This window comes from Gopherus evgoodei, chromosome 3 (genome assembly GCF_007399415.2).
Source record: "Gopherus evgoodei ecotype Sinaloan lineage chromosome 3, rGopEvg1_v1.p, whole genome shotgun sequence".
Taxonomy (NCBI): Eukaryota; Metazoa; Chordata; order Testudines; family Testudinidae; genus Gopherus; species Gopherus evgoodei.
In genome coordinates, this window is record NC_044324.1 from 328,623 (window position 1) to 350,211 (window position 21,589).

The window sequence follows — 21,589 nt, forward strand, 5'->3', positions numbered from 1 at the left end:
GCCGGGCTCTGGGAGGGATGTACTGCTGGGCTCATGTGGAGGGGATGGTAGCTCTGGGCTCGGAAGGGGTGGTAGCACCCGGCTTTGCCGGGAGGTGGTAGCAGTGGGCTCTGGGAGGGTCATAGTGCTGGGCTGGTGGGGGGGGGGCGGGTAGCTCCAGGCTCTGGGGTGGGGGTGGTGTTAAGGCTGGGCTCTGCCAGAGGGTGGTAGCACCCAGCTCTGGAGGGGTGGTAGTGTCGGGCTCCGGGAGGGTTGTAGTGCTGGGCTGTCCTGGGGGTGGTCATGCCGGGCTCTGGGAGGGTCATAGGGCTGGGCTGGTGGGGGGGGGCGGGTAGCTCCAGGCTCTGGGGGGTGGTGTTAGGGCTGGACTCGGGGGGCGGGGGGTGGTAGCACCCAGCTCTGGAGGGGTGGTAGCGTCGGGCTCCGGGAGGGTCGTAGTGCTGGGCTCTGGGGGGTGAGTGGGTGGTAGGGCTGGGCTCTGCGGTGGGGTTGTAGTGCCGGGTTCTCGGGGGTGGGGGTAGGGATGGCTCTGCCGGGGGGTGGTAGCACCCAGCTCTGGAGGGGTGGTAGCATCAGGCTCTGGGAGAGTCGTAGTGCCGGGCTCTGTAGGGGTGGTAGCCCCTGGCTTGGGGCGGAGGGGGGAGGTTAGCTCTGGGCTCTGGGGAGGTGGTAGGGCTGAGCTCTGCGCGGGGTGGTAGGGCTGGGCTGTGCTGGGGGGTCATAGTGCTGGGCTCTGGGAGGGTTGTAGTGCTGGGCTCGTGGGGGTGGGGGTGGTAGCTCCAGGCTCTGGGGTGGGGGTGGGGGTAGGGCTGGGCTCTGCCAGGGGGTCGTAGTGCTGGGCTCTGGGAGGGTTGTAGTGCTGGACTCGTGGGGGTGGGGGTGGTAGCTCCAGGCTCTGGGGTGGGGGTGGGGGTAGGGCTGGCTCTGCCGGGGGGTGGTAGCACCCAGCTCTGGAGGGGTGGTAGCATCAGGCTCTGGGAGAGTCGTAGTGCCAGGCTCTGTAGGGGTGGTAGCCCCTGGCTTGGGGTGGGGGTTAGCTCCGGGCTCGGGGGAGGATGGTTGGGCTGGGCTCTGCGTGGGGTGATAGGGCAGGGCTCTGCCGGGGGGTCGTAGTGCTGGGCTCTGGGAGGGTTGTAGTGCTGGGCTCGTGGGGGTGGGGGTGGTAGCTCCGTGCTCTGGGGTGGGGGTGGTGTTAAGGCTGGGCTCTGCCGGGGGGTGGTAGCACCCAGCTCTGGAGGGGTGGTAGCGTCGCGCTCTGGGAGGGTCGTAGTGCCGGGCTCTGTAGGGGTGGTAGCCCCTGGCTTGGGATGGGGGTTAGCTCCGGGCTCGGGGGAGGATGGTTGGGCTGGGCTCTGTGTGGGGTGATAGGGCAGGGCTCTGCCGGGGGGTCGTAGTGCTGGGCTCTGGGAGGGTCGTAGTGCTGGGCTCGTGGGGGTGGGGGTGGTGTTAGGGCTGGGCTCTGCCGGGGGGTGGTAGCACCCAGCTCTGGAGGGGTGGTAGCGTCGCGCTCTGGGAGGGTCGTAGTGCCGGGCTCTGGAGGGGTGGTGGCACCTGGCTGGTGGGGGGGGGGGGGGTTAGCTCTGGGCTCTGGGGAGGTGGTAGGGCTGGGCTGTGCTGGGGGTCATAGTGCTGGGCTCTGCGGTGGGGTCGTAGTGCCGGGCTCTGGAGGGGTGGTGGCACCTGGCTTGGGACGGTGGGGGGGGTTAGCTCTGGGCTCTGGGGAGGTGGTAGGGCTGGGCTGTGCTGGGGGGTCGTAGTGCTGGGCTCTGGGAGGGTCGTAGTGCCGGGCTCTGGAGGGGTGGTAGCACCTGGCTTGGGGCGGGGGGGGGGGTTAGCTCTGGGCTCTGGGGAGGTGGTAGGGCTGGGCTGTGCTGGGGGGTCATAGTGCTGGGCTCTGGGAGGGTCGTAGTGCCGGGCTCTGGAGGGGTGGTAGCACCTGGCTTGGGACGGGGGGGGGGTTAGTTCTGGGCTCTGGGGAGGTGGTAGGGCTGGGCTGTGCTGGGGGGTCATAGTGCTGGGCTCTGGGAGGGTCGTAGTGCCGGGCTCTGGAGGGGTGGTGGCACCTGGCTTGGGGCGGGGGGGGGGGTTAGCTCTGGGCTCTGGGGAGGTGATAGGGCTGGGCTGTGCTGGGGGGTCATAGTGCTGGGCTCTGGGAGGGTCGTAGTGCCGGGCTCTGGAGGGGTGGTGGCACCTGGCTTGGGGCGGGGGGGGGGGTTAGCTCTGGGCTCTGGGGAGGTGGTAGGGCTGGGCTGTGCCGGGGGGTCATAGTGCTGGGCTCTGGGAGGGTCGTAGTGCTGGACTCTGTGGCCCTGGTGCTGTCGCAGTTCCAGGCGGTTGACAATTATTGTTGTAAAATCGGGGCCAAATGCCTGGCCAGGCTGGGCCCTGTGCCAGCGCCCCAAGGGTGATGCTGTCTGGCCCCCTGATGGGTCGAGCTCTGTGCTGGCCAATCACAGTGCTTGGCCAGCCAGTCAGCACTGCACGGCTTTGTCACCACCCAATCAGAGCGCTGTGTTCGCTAATCATTTGGGGTAAAAACTGGAATAAACAAAACACAGCCAAAGTGACATGTTCGGAGCGCAGCGATGTGTGGGGCTGAAACAATGGGTCTCAGGGTGCTCCCAAGACTGGGGCATTGTCCTCGGAGGGAGTAATGCCTAATAGTCAAAGCAGGGGGCTGGGAGTCAGGATTGCTGGGCTCTATCCCAGCTCTGGGAGGGGAGTGGGATCTAGTGGTCAGAGTAGAGGATGAGTGGGGTCAGGACGCCTGGGTTCTATTCCAGGTTGTATCTGTGACTGACTGTGCCACCCATCCCCAATCTGGGGCAGCCGATATCATGGCACCCAACAGAGTATGGTGGCAGGAGAGTGACCTGCAAGCAGGGCCCAGACCCCTGGGTGGCAGCACATCCTGGGGTGGAAGTGGGGGACTAGGGAAGTGGTGGGGAACGAGGGCAGGTGATGGGGGATGGGGGCAGGTGGTGGGGGACTAGGGCAGATGATGGGCCCCAGGGCAGGTGATGAGGGACTAGGGCAGGTGAGGGGCCCCAGGGCAGGTGATGGGGGATGGGAGCAGGTGATGGGGGACTAGGGCAGGTGAGAAGCCCTGGGGCGGATGAGGGAGGATGAGGGTGGGTGAGGGGCCCCGGGTTGGGGCTGGGGGCACTAAAGTGGATGATGAGGGATTAAGGAAGTGGGGGACTAGGGCAGTGATGAGCTCTGGGGTGGGGGGTGGTACACCAGGCAGTGCCTGCCTGGGATGCTGGAGTGAGGGGAGTGGGCTGCAGGAGCTGTGGGGATACCCTGCAAGTCTGGCCTCACATCAAACACAGCCTGGAGGTGGATCCAGCCCCCTCCAGCTCCTCCAGGGCCAGGGTGGCTGCATGTTCCCTGCCCTGTGACCCTGCTTCCCAGAGGGGACTGAGCCGACTGGAGGCCGAGCTCCCTTCCTGGACTTCAGCATCAGGAGTTGCAGGCTTCCCCTGTGGCGGGGGTGAGATAGCGCGATCCCTGCAGGGGCCTGGACCTCTGCAGCTGACCCCCCAGTTCTGGCCCATCCCCGTTCCCAGCACCCGTGGCTGGCGCCCGCCCCCGCTCCCTGCAAGCACAGGATGTGTTTGCAGCTGGAATTTTAATCTGAGCCAGTTACTGCAGCAAATGGAAAATGGTGGGTCTGGGGGAAGCGCAGGTGGCAGGGCTGGTGGCACCGGGGATCAGCAGGAGGGCAGGGTGCCAGGCTGGGGGCTTTGGGGAGGGCAGGGTGCCAGACTTGAGGTGCTGGGGAGGGCAGGGTGCCAGGCTGGGGGCTTTGGGGAGGGCAGAGTGCCAGGCTGGAGGTGCTGGTGAGGGCAGGATGCCAAGCTGGAGGTGCTGGGGAGGGCAGGATGCCAGGCTGGGGGCTTTGGGGAGGGCAGGGTGCCAGGCTAGGGGCTTTGGGGAAGGCAAGGTGCTAGACTGGAGGTGCTGGGGAGGACAAGGTGCTAGGCTGGGGGCTTTGGGGAGGGCAGGGTGCCAGGCTGGAGGTGCTGGGGAGGGCAGGGTGCCAGTGTGTGTATCTGGGGGAAAGGGGGAGCCCCCAGTGTTTGTATTGGAGGCAGGAGAGCCATGGCTGGGGGGAAGGGGGAGCTACTAGTTTGTGTATTGGGGGGGCAGGGGGACCATGGCTGGTGGGAGGGGAAGCTGCTAGCATGTGTATCGAGGAGCGGCTGGGGGGGCTGTGATTGGGGGGAGGGTGAGCTGCCAGCTCCCCCAGGAGCGAGGGAGGGGCCCAAGGTGCTGGTTGGAGCTGGATCACAGGGGGGCTGTTTGGATCTAGGGGGCTGGGCTAGCCCATTAGTGAGACTCTGTGTGTCCCTGTGGCCCCAGATCCCATCTCGCTTCACGCTTGGGACCCATCGCACCAGCTAATCCGCCTCCCCATCATCCGTTCATTTGGGGAGAGCGTCCACATGGCAGCCAACACCCTGGCGTTGTGCCGTGCGCTGGCCATAGCGGATTCGCTGGCTGGTGTGTCAGCATTGCCAGGACAGCACGGGGCAGCGGCCAGCATGGAGCCCTGGGGATCTGCCATGGCTCAGATATGGCTGGAGAGATGGAAATGCTGGTTTTGGGGGGCTGTGAGGTGTAGTGGGCAGAGCAAGGGCTGAGGGGCTGGCTTCTCAGCCCGGCTTTGGGGGCTGTGGGGTATAGCAGGCAGAGCAAGGGCTGGGTTCTCAGCCTGGCTTTGGGGGCTGTGGGGTATAGTGGGCAGAGCGGGGGCTTGGTTCTCAGCCCGGCTTTGGGGGCTGTGGGGTATAGTGGGCAGAGCAGGGACTGGTGGGCTGGGCTCTCAGCCTGGCTTTGGGGGCAGTGGGGTATAATGGGCAGAGCAGGGGCTGGGTTCTCAGCCTGGCTTTGGGGGCTGTGGGGTATAGTGGGCAGAGCAAGGGCTGGGTTCTCAGCCCGGCTTTGGGGGCTGTGGGGTGTAGTGGGCAGAGTTGGGGATAGCATGGCAGGGCCAGGGCCAAGCCCTCTCCTCCTGTCCCTGGGGTCACACTCCCCATGAGAGCTTGACTCCTCCCTTTTGCTTTCCAGGGGGTGTCCTTGGCTCTGGTAGAGGGGGTGGGGGCTTGCTGCTCCACTACCACCCTGCCCATGGACACTGGCAGAGCTGGGGGGTGGGGCTGGGAGAGCTGGGGGTGGAGCTCCCCCTATGAATGGTCAGCAGGAATCAGAGGCTGTCCAGCCTGGGCCACAACATGGCATCGGAAATGCCAACCTCGTCCCAGGTTGGGGACATTGCTCGTTGGAGAGAGACCCACCCAGTGGGGTTTACTCCAGCCTCCCCGGGAGCAGTTCCCCCAGTCCCTGCAGGAGGAGAGCCCCCCAAGGTTGTGCCTGGGACTCTGTGGGTGCTCAGCTCCCTATGGCTCCTCACAGCATCACTCTCCCCACAGATGGATCCGGTGCAAAAGGCGGTGATTAACCACACCTTCGGGGCGCCCCTCGGCAAGGCCCGGCGCCCCGTCATCTCCTGCAACGTCTGCCAGATCCGCTTCAACTCAGAGGTGAGTGCCCCGCTGCCCTGGCTCCTGGCAAAGGCCCCCACACTGTGAGCCGGTATTGCCAGCCCCCTCCAGCCGGGCGGCTGGACCCAGAACCTATCGCAGATCCACGGGCTGGGTGCTGTGGCCCCAGCTTTGGACCAGTCCCTGGGACGCCCCCTTCAGTGACCCAGACCCCTAGGGTGTCACTCGTCCCCCAGGGCAAGCCACGCGGCTCGCTGCCAGCACCACAGGGATGCTCAGCCGGCGCAGCCACAGAGGCAGGGTTCTTGGCTCGCTGGACCGGGGTCCTTGGCTAGCAGAGTCCATCCTGGGCAGCCCGAGCCCCTCTGTCACTCAGCCTGGCCTCAGTGCATAGGCACCAACTCTGGGGCTGGAGCACCCACGGGGAAAAATTGCTGGGTGCTCTGCACCCACTGGCAGCCAAGCTCCCGGCCCCGCCCATCAGCTCACCTCTGCCTCCTCCCCTGAGCGCCCCGTGTGCCCACTTCTCCTCCCAGGCTGTGAGAGGGAGGGGGAGGAGGCGGGGCCAGGGCCAGGATTTGGGGAAGGGGTCCAATAGGGGCAGGGAGGGGGTGGAGTTGGGGCGGGGACTTTGGGGAAGGGGTTGGAATGAGTGTGGGGCGGGGCTGGAGTTAGAGCAGGGCCAAGGGCTGGGGGGCGCAAGCACCCACTGGCACCAGGAGAAGTTGACACCTGTGCCTCAGTGGGCTTCCCCTGAACCCCCTGCTCCTCCAGCAGCCAGCGCTTAGGCCTAGCCTGGGCTCCCAAGCAGGAGGGGCTCACCCCCCTGCACAGAGGCGGCGTCCGTATCTCTCTGGGGCCTTGGTTGCTTGGTGGCCATGTCGTGGCGATTGGGTTTGCCCTGAGGTGGGGATCAAGGCCCAGACAGCTCGGTGATACCCACCTGCGTCTTAGCCTGCCCTGAGAGCACACAAGCCTCCCCCTCACTAGGGAGCAGTGCTGCACACAGGGGAAACTGAGGCAAAGCTCAGCTTCTTAAAAATATTACTCAATCTTCCCACTTGGTCACAGGGCTGATGGGGGCTTGGCTCTGCTTGGACCCCGGGGACATGACCCGAGGTGGGGGATGGCAGAGCTGGTCTGGGCCCCACAGGAGGGGCGGGCCAGGCCAAGCTGCACCAGGCCAGGGATGGGACGACTTCCCTAGGCAGCGCTGGCTGTATAGACCAGGCTTGCTCCTTGATCACCAGCGGACATTGGAGCTGCTGAGAGTTCTTCTGTGTGTTCCCTGGTGGATGGGTTGGGGTCACACCCTTTCCCCTCCCCCCATAGCCTGACCCCTGTCTGACACTGACCCTCCCCCTGGGGCTCAGTCTAAATTAGGGGTGGGCAAACTATGGCCCGAGGGCCGGATCTGGCCTGTCAGGGCTTCGGATCCGGCCCTCGGGATCGCCACCCCTGTGGCGCGTGGGCCCTGCGCCACTCCTGGAAGTGGCCAGCACCATGTCCCTGCGGCCCCTGGGAGCTTTGAGGGAGGTACCCACAGGCGAGGGCAGCACACAGAGCCCTCTGCTCCCCCTACCCCAGGGGCCGCAGGGACATGGTGCCAGCTGCTTCCAGGAGCGGTGCGGGGCCAGGGCAGGCAGGGAGTCTGCCTTAGCCCCACTGCCACCCCGGGGCCACTCCAGGTAAGCGTCGCCGGGCTAGAGCCCTCACCCCGCACCCCTCCTGCACCTCAACCGCCTGCCCTGAGCCCCCTGCCGCACCCCCTCCTGCACCCCAATCCCCTGCCTTGAGCCCCCTGCCGCTCCCTGCACCCCTCCTATATGCCACCCCCCTGCCCTGAGCCCCCTGCCCTGCCCAGGAGCATTGTGGGAATGTGCGGAAAGTGCTGTCCGGCAGGCAGTTTGTGCATGTAGGGAGGGTGGTGTCGGGGGGGTGCATGCAGGGAGCAGTCAGGACACGGCCCACGAGTCAGCACTGACCGGGAAGGGAGCTCCCCTGACCAAGCCCCCCTCCCTCTGGCACAGCACCCCCTAGCACCAGGGTCAGCACTGACCCGGGGGGATAGCATGCCTTGCTGAGCCCCACACCCCTCTGAGCACCCCTGGGCTCTGTTCTGTTGCCCACCCCTGCCCCGGCTCTGCTCCCCGCTGCATCAGGCCCTTGGCCTGGGGCCTGGGTCTCGGGGGTGGGGTTCTTTGCAGCTCTATGGTTCGAGTTGGGCTGGAGCGGGTTGGCGGTGGGGCCCAGCTAGAGTGAGCCCCATCCGAGGCTGGGCCCCTTGGGCAGAGCACAGGGAGGGGGTACCAGGGGCTAGCAGTGCCCCCTGCAGGCTGGGCACCGCTTATCTGCATTGCCCCTGGCCAGCTGTGCCGAGCTACTTCAGCAGGAGAGATTCCCCCACCCCGCAGCATTGTCCTGCGTCAGTGCAGCTGTTATTCCTATCGGCTCCCGCAACTTGGCCAGGATCTGCTCCCAGCCCCCGTCTGGCCAGCGGCTCCAAAGGAGGTGAGGGAGGGGGATCTGCTCCCCCCAGGATGCACTTGGAGCCCATGGGCGCAGCGTGGGGCCAGCGGGTATCTGCCAGAGCGAAGGGTGCCGGTCCCAGTGGGGGATGCTGCTGCTACATGGCATGAGTCACTGGATGTTTAAACCCTTGCTAATGGCGGAAACCCGTCCCGAAAATGGGTGCCATCTGCCCACGGGCACCAACACCCCACAGCCAGCCCCACGGCCTGCCAGCAGCACCAGGGCACCGGCAGAGCTAGGGGACGCTCAGGGCTGGGATAGCAGAGGCTGTGGGTCGGGATTGAGGGGCACTGGAGGGGGCAGGGCTTGGCTAGCAGGGGCTGTGGTTTGAGATTGAGAGGCACTGGGGGGCGGGGGGCAGGGCTGGGCTAGCAGGGGCTGCGGGGCAGGATCGAGAGGCACTGGGGGGCAGGGGGCAGGGCTGGGCTAGCAGGGGGCTGCGGGTCAGGACTGAGGGGCACTGGGGGGCGGGGGGCAAGTCTGGGCTAGCAGGGGGCTGCGGGTCAGGACTGAGGGGCACTGGGGGGCGGGGGGCAGGGCTGGGCTAGTAGGGGCTGCGGGTCAGGACTGAGGGGCACTGGCAGAGCTGGGGGGGCGAGGGGCAGAGCTGGGCTAGCGGGGCTGCGGGTCAGGACTGAGGGGCACTGGCAGAGCTGGGGGGGCGAGGGGCAGGGCTCGGCTAGCGGGGCTGCGGGTCAGGACTGAGGGGCACTGGCAGAGCTGGGGGAGCGGGGGGCAGGGCTGGGCTAGTGGGGCTGCGGGTCAGGACTGAGGGGCACTGGCAGAGCTGGGGGGGTGAGGGGCAGGGCTGGGCTAGCGGGGCTGCGGGTCAGGACTGAGGGGCACTGGCAGAGCCCTAGGGCTTGTCCGTCTCCCAGCAGCAGCCAGGGGCTGTGGACCCTCAGCACTGGAGGCGGGGCGGGGCGGGGGTGGCGCCGGGGGCTGGTGGCCGGTGGCTGGGGATTAGCTCGGCTGCGGTTTGTTGTTGTCTCCCAGCTGTGGTTGCAGCCACATCTCAAGCTGTGACCCCAGGTGCAGCCCAAGCGCCGAGTCCTGGGATAAACAAACAAGGGTGAGTGCGGCCAGCAGCAGCCTCGCCCGGGGCAGCTGCAGCCCAGTGCTACCCCCAGCACCCCCTCCAGGCGGCTACAGCCCTGCGCTCCCCCCCCAGTACCTCCTCCGGGCGGCTACAGCCCAGTGCTCCCCCCCAGCGCCCCCTCCAGGCAGCTACAGCCCTGCGCTCCCCCCCCAGCACCCCCTCCAGGCAGCTACAGCCCAGTGCTCCCCCCCCAGCACCCTCTCCAGGCGGCTACAGCCCAGTGCTCCCCCCCAGCACCCTCTCCAGGCAGCTACAGCCCAGTGCTCCCCCCAGCACCCCCTCCAGGTGGCTACAGCCCAGTGCTCCCCCCCAGCACCCCCTCCAGGCAGCTACAGCCCAGTGCTCCCCCCCAGCACCCCCTCCAGGCAGCTACAGCCCTGCGCTCTCCCCCAGCATCCCCTCCAGGCAGCTACAGCCCAGTGCTCCCCCCCCAGTACCCGCTCCAGGCAGCTACAGCCCTGCGCTCTCCCCCCCCAGTACCCCCTCCAGGCAGCTACAGCCCAGTGCTCCCCCCAGCACCCCCTCCAGGCAGCTACAGCCCAGTGCTCCCCCCAGCACCCCCTCTAGGCGGCTATAGCCCAGTGCTTCCCCCAGCACCCTCTCCAGGCGGCTACAGCCCAGCACTCCCCCCCCCCGCACCCCATCCAGGCAGCTACAGCCCTGTGCTCCCCTCCCAACACCCCCTCAGGGTGGCTACAGCCCAACACTCCCCCCCCGTACCCCCTCCAGGCAGCTACAGCCCTGCGCTCCCGCCCAGCACCCTCTCAGGGTGGCTACAGCCCAGCACTTCTCCCCAGCACACTTTTGGGGTGTCTACAGCCCAGCGCTCCCCCCAGCACCCGCTCCGGGCAGCTACAACCCTGCGCTCCCCCCCCAGCACACCCTCCAGGCAGTGTACAGCCGGCTCTCCCCTCTGCATCTGCTCCGGGCGGCTACAACCCAGCGCTCCCCACCAAGCTCCCACTCTGTGCAATGTTCAGCCCGATGCTCCCCCCCCAGCACCCCTTCTGGACGGTGTACAGCCTGAAGCTCCCCACATCCAGTGCCCCCTCTGGGCAGCGTACAGCCCAACACTCCCATCCATCGTGCCCTCCCAGGAGCCGCACACCCCTATCTCTCTGCCCCATGCCCAGCACAGCCCCATCTCTGCTCCTGGGTGGCCCCTGCTGGCTCTGGTAGCCAGTGTGGCTGGGGAGGGCTGTGTCTCTCCAGCCGGGCAGGATGGGGTTCAGGAGATCTCCCGGGGTGCCCTGGGGGCAATGGCCCGAGAACAACCAGACTCATTAGGAGCAGAAGAGAATCCATATTGGGCTTAGCTGCAGCAAGAGCCTCTGCCATGTGGGGGTGCTGTGAAGGCAGCACATCCACCCCAGGGAGTTAGCAGCACCCCAATCATTCCTTCTCCTGGCTCCTACCCCCCTGCTCTTACCACCTCACCTTCCTAGAGCAGGGCATGGAACCCAGGAGTCCTGGCTCCCAGCCCTTTCTAACCACTAGATCCCGCAGCTCTCCCCTCTGGCCCAGTTGCTGAGTGCTCCAGGCCCCCAGTGGGGAGCTGCATGGGTGCAGGGGCCCATCGGCTGCAATGTGCTGGACCCTCCCCTCCCCAGGCTGTCAGAGCTCCCAGCTGGGATCCTTCATGGCAGGGTGTTGCCAGCAGTTACTAGAAGATGCACTGCACCCCTCCCTCGCAGCCGGGCTGAGCTGACTGGAGCTCAGGAGCGGGGGTGGCCAGTTGGGGGTGGTTGGGGCCTGTTCTGCCCCAAGGGTCTGTGCTGGCTGCAGGGTGAGGGGGCCAAGCAACTGGGGGAGGCTGCTGGGGGGGAAGGAGGGTCAGGAAGCTGTGGGGAGAAGATCAGTGGTTGATGGGGGCGCACTGTGAGGGAAGTGTCAGGTCGGGGGTTGGTGTAGGGGGGCTGCACTGTGGGGGAGGGTCAGGGGTTTCTGGGGGTGCATTGTAGGGGGAGGGTCGGGGGTTTCTGGGGGGGCATGTTGGGGGGGAGGGTCAGGAGCTGGTGTAGATAGGCCACACTGTGGGGGGAGGGTCAAGGGTTTATGGGGGGGCTGCACTGGGGGGAGGGTCAGGGGTTGGTGTGGGGGGTCCGCACTGTGGGGGAGAAAGTTGGGGATTGGTGGGGGGGCATACTGTGGGGGGAGGGTCAGGGGCTGGTCGGGGGGGGCGAACTATGGGAGGGGGAATTGGTGTGGGAGGGCCACACTGTGGGGGAGGGTTGGGCTGGTGGGAGGGGTACACTGTGGGGGGGAGGGTTGGGGGGCACACTGTGGGGAGAGTTTTGGGGGTTGGTGTGTGGGGCCACACTAGGGGGAGGGTTGGGGGTTGGTGTGGGGGGTCTACACTATGGGCGAAGTGTCAGGTTGGGGGTTGATGTGGGGAGTCCGTGCAGTGGGGGGAGGGTTGGGGGGTTGATGTGGGGGGGGTCACGCTGTAGGGGGAGGGAGTTGGTGTAGGGGGGAGCCGCACTGTGGGGGGAGGGTCAGGGGTTGATGTGGGGGGGCCCCACTGTGGGGGGAGGGTCAGGGGTTGATGTCTGGAGTCTGCACTGTGGGGGAAGTGTCAGGTCGGGTTGATGTAGGGAGGCTGTGCAGTGGGGGGAGGGTTGGAGGTTGGTGGGGGGGGCGTACTGTGGGGGGAGGGTCAGGGGTTGATGTGGGGAGTCTGCACTGTGGGGGGAGGGTCAGGGGTTGATGTGGGGAGTCTGCACAGTGGGAGAAGTGTCAGATCAGGGGTTGATGTGGGGGACTGCGCTGGGGCTTGGGGAGGTTAGAGGGCAGGGAGGCTTGGGGGGCAGGGCAGGGGAGGATGGGGGTAAGGTGGAGGTCGTTCTGTCAGGGTTTCCCAGGGTGCCCTGACCTCCCCTCTCCCCACAGAGCCAGGCCGAGGCGCACTACAAGGGGAACCGACACGCCCGGCGCGTCAAGGGCATGGAGGCAGCCAAGACGCGGCAGAAGGAGTCGGGGCCCCGCGAGGGCGACAAGCTGGGGCCCGTGGGCAGCCCCATGTCCAGCGTCAGCGAGAGCGACTCAGACAAGCCAGGTGCTCCCTGCCCCCGTGGGCCCTTCCCACTTCCCCCCGGGCCCTCGGCACCCATGTGCCCCCGGCTGCTGATCATGCACAGCGGTAACCCCCACCTTAGCACCTTCCCCACCCCCTTGGTCTGGTGCTGGTGCCTGAGGGAGTACTGTGGCACCCCTGGGGTTGGGGGCTGGGAGATCCTGCCCCAGACAGCGGTAGTGCCAGAAGGGGGACCCATTCTCGGCACAGGGCAGGGGGCAGTCCCAGCACTGCCCTGCGTGGCAGCTGCCAGCCTGCTGTGACAGGCTGAATTGCGGCTGGTTCTGGGGTGGGACGTCAGCTGCTCAGTGGTGCCCAGCAACGCTACCCTGGGACTGAGGGGCAATTCTATCCCATCCCCAACCACACAGGGCAGCCCCGGCCCATACTCCAGCTCTGGGGCAGCTCCCTCTGCAGTGGGAACCCGAGCTGGCCCGTCAGCCGAGTTGGGCGGCTAATTAAATAGCATCGAATTAAAAATTGATTCCGCTTGCAACAGGAGGGTAATGGAGCCGTTTGGTGCCCGGAAGCCGGGTGGCTCTGCAGAGTCTGGCGCTGTGGTGCTGCCAGACAATTAACTCGTGCCCCTCCCCACCACCACACACACACACACCCCTGCCCATCCCCACACCACCCCAAGGCTGAGATCATGGCTTGCACCTGCAGCTGGCACCATGTATGTGGGGGTGGTGGGGAGGGGACGGACTGGATCCAGATCCTGTTCTCCCCTTGGCATCACATCCTTAGAGCCAACAGCGAACTAGGCTGCAACAGAGGGGCGTGGGCATCAGGTTTGGCAGAGCTGGGGGGGAAGGAAGGCCAGGGCTGGGATGGCAGGAGGCTGGGGGGCACTGGCAAAGCTGGGGGCAGGAAGCCCAGGGCTGAGATGGCAGGGGGCTGTGGGGCGCTGGGTTGGGGAAGAGGAGGCTGTGGGGCCCTGGGTTGAGGGACAGGGGACTATGGGACACTGGCAGAGGTGGGGAGCAGGAAGGCCAGGCCAGGACTGGGATGGCAGAGGGCTGGGGGGCACTGGCAGAGCTGCAGGGCAGGAAACTCAGGGCTGGGATGGCAGGGGGCTGTGGGGCACTGGCAGAACTGGGGGCAGGAAGGCCAGGCTGGGATGGCAGTGGGTGGGGGGCACTGGTAGAGCTGGGGGGCAGGAGGCCCGGGGCTGGGATGGCAGGGGGCTGTGGGGCACTGGGTTGGGGACAGGGGACGATGGGGCACTGGCAGAGCTGGGGGGCAGGAAGGTGAGGCCAGGACTGGGATGGCAGGGGGCTGGGGGGCACTGCCAGAAGTGAGGGCAAGAAGGGCAGGGCTAGGATGGCAGGGGGCTGAGGGGCACTGGCAGAGGTGAGGGCAGGAAGGGCAGGGCTGGATGGCAGGGGGCTGGAGGGCACTTGCAGAGGTGGAGGCAAGAAGGCCAGGACTGGGATGGCAGAGGGCTGGGGGGCACTGGCAGAGCTGGGGGGCAGGAAGCCCGGGGCTGGGATGGTAGGGACCCAGCCCCAGCCCCAGCTCCATCCTGCCCTAGCTCCATGCACAGGGAGGCTGGGGGGAAGGGGACCGCCCCCTGCTGCTAGTGCCCAGTTGTGGGACCCCAGCCAGCCTATGGGTGCCTCCAGCTGGCTCCAAGCCCCCGACCCCCACCCCACCGCCGTGTGAGCTGGGAACCCGATCAGCGTGGTTACCGGAGCTGCGCTGCCCTGCATGCCCCTGGCCTGGAAACTTTCCTTACGAGTGGAACTGGGGCGGGGGGGATGTTTGATGGGGCCCCATGAATTATAGAGCAGCACTTGCACTCTGGGCCTTGTGCTCAGGGGGCAGAGCGGCTAGTGTTGGGGGGAGGAGGCTGGGTGGGGGGAAAGGAGGCTGGGCCAGCATGGGGGGGTGGGGGGACTAGGTGGGGGAGGGGCCTGTGTATGTGGCAGCCTGGGCCTCCTGAGCCGGGAAAGCCCGTCTGGAGGGGCCGTGGGCTCTGCCCGGGCTGGGCAGGTTCGTTCTCGGAGCCGATGGTTGGCATTGCCCAGCCGTGCTCAGTGATAGATCCCTCCCCCTGTGGCATGGGGCAGGCAGCCAGCCGGGCTGAGTAGGGGCAGGGCTGGCGCAGGAGCCCACCGCAAAACACTACAGGGGCTGTAGGGAGCAGGGGGGCTCAGTCGGGGGTGCTCTCCCTTCAAGCAGGGCTGACCCCAGAGTGGCACTAGGGGGCGCTGTGCAGCCTGGCGCCCCAGAACCTGTCCTGCACCCAACCCCAGCTGGCCCCTTGTGGGCAGTCAGCGGGGAAGGGCCCTGGGCTCCTGTCGGGCCTCGTGGGAGCTGCTCCTCCGTGGGGCTCACTTGAGTTTGCCCCGTGCCCCCGGCTCAGCTGGCGACCTGGTGGCCCAGCCGGACTGGTTTGGATAGAGGGGGTGATGCCCCTAAGGCCCAACCCCCAGCCCGGGGCTTCACCACACACTGCTGTGCCGAGGCCCCTGAATCCCAGCCCCAGTGACCCTCCACAGGCCGCCCCTTTGCCAGCCCCACCAGCCCATCTCCTGCCACGCTGCGCCGAGGGGTGAGCAGCAAGTGCTAATGGCGCCACTGACTTACTCGCACTGCAACAGCAGGGCATGCACTGGGCCAGGATCGCGCCCTCCATGGGCACCGTGGGGGGCAGCCTCCCCCCTGCTAGCTGGCTCTGCAGCACCTGGGGTGCACGGGGGCCTGTGGGGTGTTCAGGGATAGGCAGGACACAGGGGAAAGAGGTTGCAGCCAGTCCTTTCCCTGCCCCAGGGGTACTGAGCCTGTCCTGTGCCCAGGTAACCCGGGGTCCTCACCCCTCGTCCAGGCACTCCAACTGGCTGCTCCCTCCTGCCGTGGGGCACAGACCCCGAGGATCCAGCTGTGTCTGCAGCCCTGCCTGGCTCCCCACCCCACCCCAGCTCTGAACCTGCTCTCCTATCCTGCAGCCGAGCAACAGAACGGGCTGGGGGGGACAGCGCCCTCGGCGCCCACCTCACCCTTCAAGCCGCCGTACCTGGCATCTCCGGTCCCAGCCGTGCCACCCAACCAGGCCTCCTTTGCAGAAGCAAACCAGGATCCCAGGGGCACGCTGGCCATGGGGGACGTGGCGTCAGTGCCCGCTGGCACCTCTGTGCCCAGCAACAATGGCAGCGTGGGGCCAGGGGCGACCTCCAAGTCAGACGAGGAGAAGGCCAAGAAGCTGCTGTACTGCGCCCTCTGCAAGGTGGCTGTGAACTCCCTGTCGCAGCTGGAGGCCCACAACAAAGGTACAGGGACGGGGGACGGGCAGCCCTGCTGTGGAACAGGTGCTCCACCATGGGCTGTGCCAGCAAGCGCCATGTGGCCCCTTCTCCTGGGCCATGTGGCGCCTCCTCCTGGGCCATCTGGGTTCTGCCAGGCCCAACAATGCTGCCTTTATTCTAGAGACTAAAATAACCGGGTCCTTGCCCCAGGACTGGGCCCCCACACGGTGCCACGTGGGAAAGTTCAGGTCCTTTTCGAAACAGATTCCAAGGTTCTACAATCAGGGATGTCAGTAGGGTGGGCAGGGCAGCACCAGGCCAGTTGGCGGCCGGGCAGGGGCAGCACCGGGGCACATGCCCTAGGGCAGAAATCTATGAAATTATGTGGCTCCCCACAGAGCTCTGGCAGTGCCTCCAATCCCAACCTGCAGCCAGCGGCGTATTATCGCCTAGGCCAACAAGGCCAAGGCCTAGGCCTGGGGCGGCAAATTTGCAGGGGCATCAAATTTGCTCACGCCCGCTCCCCAACTCCGTCCCTTCCCCAAATCTCCAGCCTGCCTCTTCCCCCAGGCGCGCCGCGCTTCCCTCCTTCCACCTCCCTCCCAGGCTAGCCGTGCGGAAATGCTGGGAGGGAGAAGTGAGTAGCGGCGCGATTGGGGGATAGCGGAGGTGACCTGGGGCTGGCGGGCGTGGGGAGTAACTCTTCGGGGGGGCAGGGAACCACTCCCTGCCCCAGCTCACCTCCACGCTACCTCCGCTATCCCCGAGCGCGCCGCAACTCCCCTTCTCCCCCCTCCCTCCCAGGCTTGCCGCGGGGGAGCGGAGGTGAGCTGGCGCACAGGGGGCGGCAATTTTTTGAGGGCCTAGGGGCGGCAAATTTGTTAATTCGCCACTGCCCGCAGCCCTCTGCTAGCCCAGCTCTGGGCTCCCCCCAACCCCAAGTGCTGCCGGCACCCCTCAACCTCATCCTGCAGCCCTCTGCTCTCCCAGCCCTGGGCTCTGCCCCCCTAGCTCTGCCAGTGCCCCTCAGTCCCAACCCCCCAGCATTCTCCCTGAGTCCTGCAACCCCAGCCCTTCTTTACCAGACTGGAATTTCCCAGCGTGCTCAGCTGCTGGGGCTCAGGCCAGGGAGCCTCTAAATTTCCAGAAGCAGCCGGGGCTGGGCCTCCGGAGCCTGCCAGAGACGGGCCCGGGCCCTGGCCTGAGCTCCCGGCGCCCTCCCCAGGGACCCGCATTTCCTGCCCCAGCCCTGGAAAAACAGAGCAAGGGCCACACTGAGTCCAGGCAGCCCCACCCTGCCTGGCTGCAACACGCTTCCCAGGCCTGCTGCCGTCCAGCTACCCCCCATGGCTCCTCCTGCGACCCCCCGTCTCGTCCAGCCACCCCCCGAGCTCGTCCAGCCCCCCTGGCTCATCCAGCTCCCCCTAGCTCGTCTAGCCCCCGCCCCCCCAGCTCATCCAGCCACACTCCACTCATCCAACTACCACCCAGCTCGTCTAGCCGCTGCCCAGCTTGTCCAGCCCCCCCCGGCTTGTCCAGCCCCCCCCGGCTTGTCCAGCCCCCCCGCAGCTTGTCTAGCCCTCCCAGCTCATCCAGCCCCACTCCACTTATCCTGCCACCCCCCGACTTGTCCAGCCACCCCCCCCAGCTCGTCTAGCCCCCCCAGCTCATCCAGCCCCACTCCACTTATCCAGCCACCCTGCATGGCTCCTCCTGCCACCCCCCAGCTCGTCCAGCCCCCTGCCAGCTCGTCTAGCCTCTCCCAGCTCGTCCAGCCACACGCTACTCATCCAGCCACCCCCTGCCTTGTCTAGCTGCTGCCCAACTCTTCCAGCCACCCCCCACCCTCATGCATCCAGCACCCCCAGCTCATCCAGCCCCTCTGTGCTTCCAGCCCCCCCAGCTTATCTAGCCCCGTCACAAGCTCATCCAGCCACGCCCCCCCCGTGCGTCCAGCCCCGTCCCAAGCACATCCAGCCACACTCCACTCATTCAGCCACCCCCCCGTGTGTCCAGCCTCCCCCCAGCTCATCTAGCCACACTCCACTCATCCAGCTACTCCCCCAACTCGTCCAGCCCCTCCTTGCGTCCAGCCCCCCCAGTTCGTCTAGCCCCCCCAGCTTATCCAGCCACACTCGTCATCCAGCCACGCCCCCAGTGTGTCCAGCCCCTGCCCTGCCCAGCTCATCTAGCCCCATCCCAAGCTCATCCAGCCCCCTGTGCGTCCAGCTCCCTACAGCTCATCCAGCCACACTGCAGTCATCCAGCTACCCCCCAGTTCGTTCAGCCCCTCGGCTAATCCACCCTATCTGTTCCTGTAGCCACCCCCTGCTTGTCTGCCCCCCCAGCAGCTCTTCTAGCCCCTCCTCCAGTTCATCCAGCCACAACCTGCTCATCCAGCTACCCCCGGCTCATCTAGCCCCTGCCCAGCTCATCCAGCCACCCCTCCCACTTGTATAGCCCCACCTCAGCTCATCCAGCTCCCTGTGCGTCCAGCCCCCCTAGCTCGTCCAGCCCCCCCTGACTTGTCTAGCTCCCCCCCCAGCTCATCCAGCCACACCCTGCTCATCCAGCTACCCCCTGGTTCGTTCAGCCCTCTGGCTAATCCACGCCCTCCGCTCCTCTAGCCACCCCTTGCTTGTCTAGCCTCTCCCATGCATCCAGCCCCCCTAGCTCATCTAGCCTCCCCCCTCAGCTCATCCAGCCACACCCTGCTCATCCAGCTACCCCCTGGCTTGTCTAGCCCCCCCCAGCTCATCCAGCCACACTCCGCTTGTCTAGTTATCCTCCTGGGTCCTCTACCCCCCACACCTCCTCCAGCCATCTCTCAGCTCATCTAGCCCCCCCTCAGCCGTACCCTGCCCCCACCTGCCCTGCGGGCACACCCACTAGAAAGGGGCTCTGTGGATTGGGATTGAGAGACATTGACTGAGCTGTGTGAGGGAGGCCGGGGCTAGAGTAGCAGGGGGCTGCGGGTCAGGATTGAGGGGAATTGGCACGACTGTGTGTGTGGGGGGAGCCAGGGCTGGGACGGCAGAGTGGGGGGAGCTGCGGATTGGGGCAAGTGAGCTGGGCAGGGGACGTTCGTGACCAGCTTCCCGCCCCTCAGTGAGTGCCCAGGGAATTCCCCACCTGCCCCCTGCCGGTGGCCCTGTCTGTGCTGGGCGTGTGAGGGGCAGCAGCCAGGCCCCTGCGAGGAGCATCTGTGCTGTGCCAAACAGCCCCAGCCCCAGGGATCTGCCCTGGCCCAGCCGAGCTGAGCACAGGGCCAGGTGAGGGGGCTTCTGCCCTCTTATTGGTCCAGCAAAGAGCCAGCAAACTCAATCCATCCAAAGTGAAACTAATCAAGGCTCCAGCCTCTCCAAAAGAGGGTGCTGTGGGGTGTGGAGTGGGAGCACTGGCTATGGAGGGGTGAGCTCCTAGCTCCTCCAGCCCAGCCTCTCCCAGCAGAGGGTACTGTGGGGAGCAGGGTGGGAGCCCTGGCCATAGGGCTGGGTTGCTCCCACCACTGCTCCCCCTCACTGCCCCCTCTGCCCGCCCAGGTACCAAGCACAAAACCATCCTGGAGGCGCGCAGCGGGCTGGGGCCCATCAAGGCATACCCGCGGCTGGGCCCCACGGCCAGCGGGGAGCCAGGCAGCCAGGACCCCAATGCTCAGGAGCGCACCTTCCACTGTGAGATCTGCAACGTCAAGGTCAACTCAGAGATCCAGCTCAAACAGGTGAGGCACTGCTGGGGACCCCCATGTCCTCCCAGCCTCCCCACCCCACCATCACGCCTCCCGCAGGGCATGTGGGGTGGGGGCAGGCCAGTCTCCCACGTCGGGAAGGAGGTGGCTCCTGGGTCTGATCCCAGCTGGGGGTGCTTGGAGACACCGAGTCTCAGCTCTGAACCCGGGCTGGAGTCAGGACTCCTGGGTTCCATGCCCAGCTTTGGGAGCGGAGCAGGGTCTAGTGGTTGGAGCAGAGGGCTGGTGCCAGGATTCCTCGGTTCCCTGCCCAGCTCTGGGAGGGGAGCAGGGTCTAGACTCTAGCAGCTCAAGGCAGGGCTCTGACTCTCTCCTTCCCCCCGCAGCACATTTCCAGCCGAAGACACCGGGATGGGGTAGCCGGGAAGCCCAACCCCCTGCTGAGCCGGCACAAGAAGCAGCGCAGCTCAGCCGAGCTGGGGGTGAGCTGAGAGGCGGGGCGGGGAGTGGGGGGGTGAGCTGAGAGGCGGGAGGGTGGGGATGAGCTGCAGGGCTGGCACCAGCTTTTCTGCCACCCCAAGCGGCAAAAAAGACGTGCGGCGCACTTCAGTGGCAGCACAAATGCACCACTTCTTCAGCGGCAATTTGGCGGTGGGTCCTTCAGTCCCTCTCCTCTTCTTCGGTGGTACTTCGGCAGCAGCTCAAAGAGGAAGAGAGGGAATGACGGACTCGCCGCCAAATTCCCGTCGAAGACCCAGACGTGCCGCCCCGATACCGGACGGACGTGCCGCCCCTTTCAATTGGCCGCCCCAAGCACCAGTTTCCTTAGCTGGTGCCTTGAGCCGGCCCGAGTGAGCGGAGGGGCAGTGGGGTGGGGTGAGCTGAGAGGCGGGCAGGTGAGAGTGGGGGTGAGCTGAGGCAGAGGGGAGTATGGGGGTGAGCTGAGAGGCAGGGAGATGGGGGTGGGCAGAAGCAGGGGGGTGAGCTGAGAGGCGGGGAAGTGGGGGTGAGGGGAAGCAGGGGGGTGAGCTGAGAGGCAGGGGTGGGGGGAAGTAAGTGGGAGAGCTGAGAGGCAGGGGAGGTGGAGGTGGGGGGAAGCAGGAGGGTGAGCTGAGAGGCAGGGGTGGGGGGAAGTAGGGGGGTGAGCTGAGAGGCAGGGGTGGGGGGAAGTAGGGGGGTGAGCTGAGAGGCAGGGGTTGGGGGGAAGTGGGGGTGAGCTGAGAGGCAGGGGAGGTGGAGGTGGGGATAAGTAGGGGGTGAGCTCAGAGGCAGGGAGTAGGGGGAAGTAGGGGGGTGAGCTGAGAGGCAGGGGAGGTGGAGGTGGGGGGAAGCAGGGGGGTGAGCTGAGAGATGAGGTGGGGGGAGGTAGGGGGTGAGCTGAGAGGCAGGGGTGGGGGGAAGTGGGGGTGAGCTGAGAGGCAGGGGTGGGGGGAAGTGGGGGTGAGCTGAGAGGCGGGGGTGGGGGGAAGTAGGGGGGTGAGCTGAGAGGCGGGGTGGGGGGAAGTAGGGGGTGAGATGAGAGGCGGGGGTGGGGGGAAGTAGGAGGGTGAGCTGAGAGGCGGGGGTGGGGGGAAGTGGGGTGAGCTGAGAGGCAAGGGGTGGGGGAAGTAGGCGGGTGAGCTGAGAGGCGGGGGTGGGGGGAAGTGGGGTGAGCTGAGAGGCGGGGGTGGGGGGAAGTAGGGGGGTAAGCTGAGAGGTGGGGGTGGGGGGAAGTAGGGGGGTGAGCTGAGAGGTGGGGGTGGGGGAAGTAGGGGGGTGAGCTGAGAGGCAGGGGGTGGGGGGAAGTAGGGGTGAGCTGAGAGTCAGGGGTGAGGGGAAGTAGGGGGATGAGCTGAGAGGCGGGGGTGGGGGGAAGTAGGGGGGTGAGCTGAGAGGCGGAGATGGGGGGAAGTAAGGGGGTGGGCTGAGAGGCGGGGGTGGGGGAAGTAGGGGGTGAGCTGAGAGGCAGGGGGTGGGGGGAAGTAGGGGTGAGCTGAGAGTCAGGGGTGAGGGGAAGTAGGGGGATGAGCTGAGAGGCGGGGGTGGGGGGAAGTAGGGGGGTGAGCTGAGAGGCGGAGATGGGGGGAAGTAAGGGGGTGGGCTGAGAGGCGGGGGTGGGGGAAGTAGGGGGTGAGCTGAGAGGCAGGGGTGGGGAGAAGTAGGGGGGTGGGCTGAGGGGCAGGGGAGGTGGAGGTGGGGGGAAGCAGGAGGGTGAGCTGAGAGGCAGGGAGTGGGGGGAAGTAGGGGGTGAGCTGAGAGGCGGGGGGTGGGGGGAAGTAGGGGGGTGAGCTGAGAGGCAGGGGGTGGGGGGAAGTAGGGGGTGAGCTGAGAGGCGGGGGTGGGGGGAAGTAGGGGGGTGAGCTGAGAGGCAGGGAGTGGGGGGAAGTAGGGGGTGAGCTGAGAGGCGGGGTGGGGGGAAGTAGGGGGGTGACCTGAGAGGCGGGGGTGGGGGGAAGTAAGGGG

General features: G+C 66.7%; 1 protein-coding gene across 4 annotated transcripts in view; it reads left to right on the top strand.

Moving 5' to 3' along the window:
• The window catches only part of ZNF385A (zinc finger protein 385A), a 52,479-nt gene that overhangs the window by 26,135 nt on the left and 4,755 nt on the right, over positions 1–21,589 (top strand). For all 4 annotated transcript variants that reach the window (XM_030554390.1, XM_030554388.1, XM_030554387.1 and 1 more), the window contains exons 2-6: positions 5,436–5,546; positions 12,028–12,193; positions 15,163–15,483; positions 19,002–19,180; positions 19,534–19,629. In XM_030554390.1, coding sequence (XP_030410250.1) covers positions 5,436–5,546; positions 12,028–12,193; positions 15,163–15,483; positions 19,002–19,180; positions 19,534–19,629 — 873 coding nt within the window. The remainder of the gene's footprint in view (positions 1–5,435; positions 5,547–12,027; positions 12,194–15,162; positions 15,484–19,001; positions 19,181–19,533; positions 19,630–21,589) is intronic.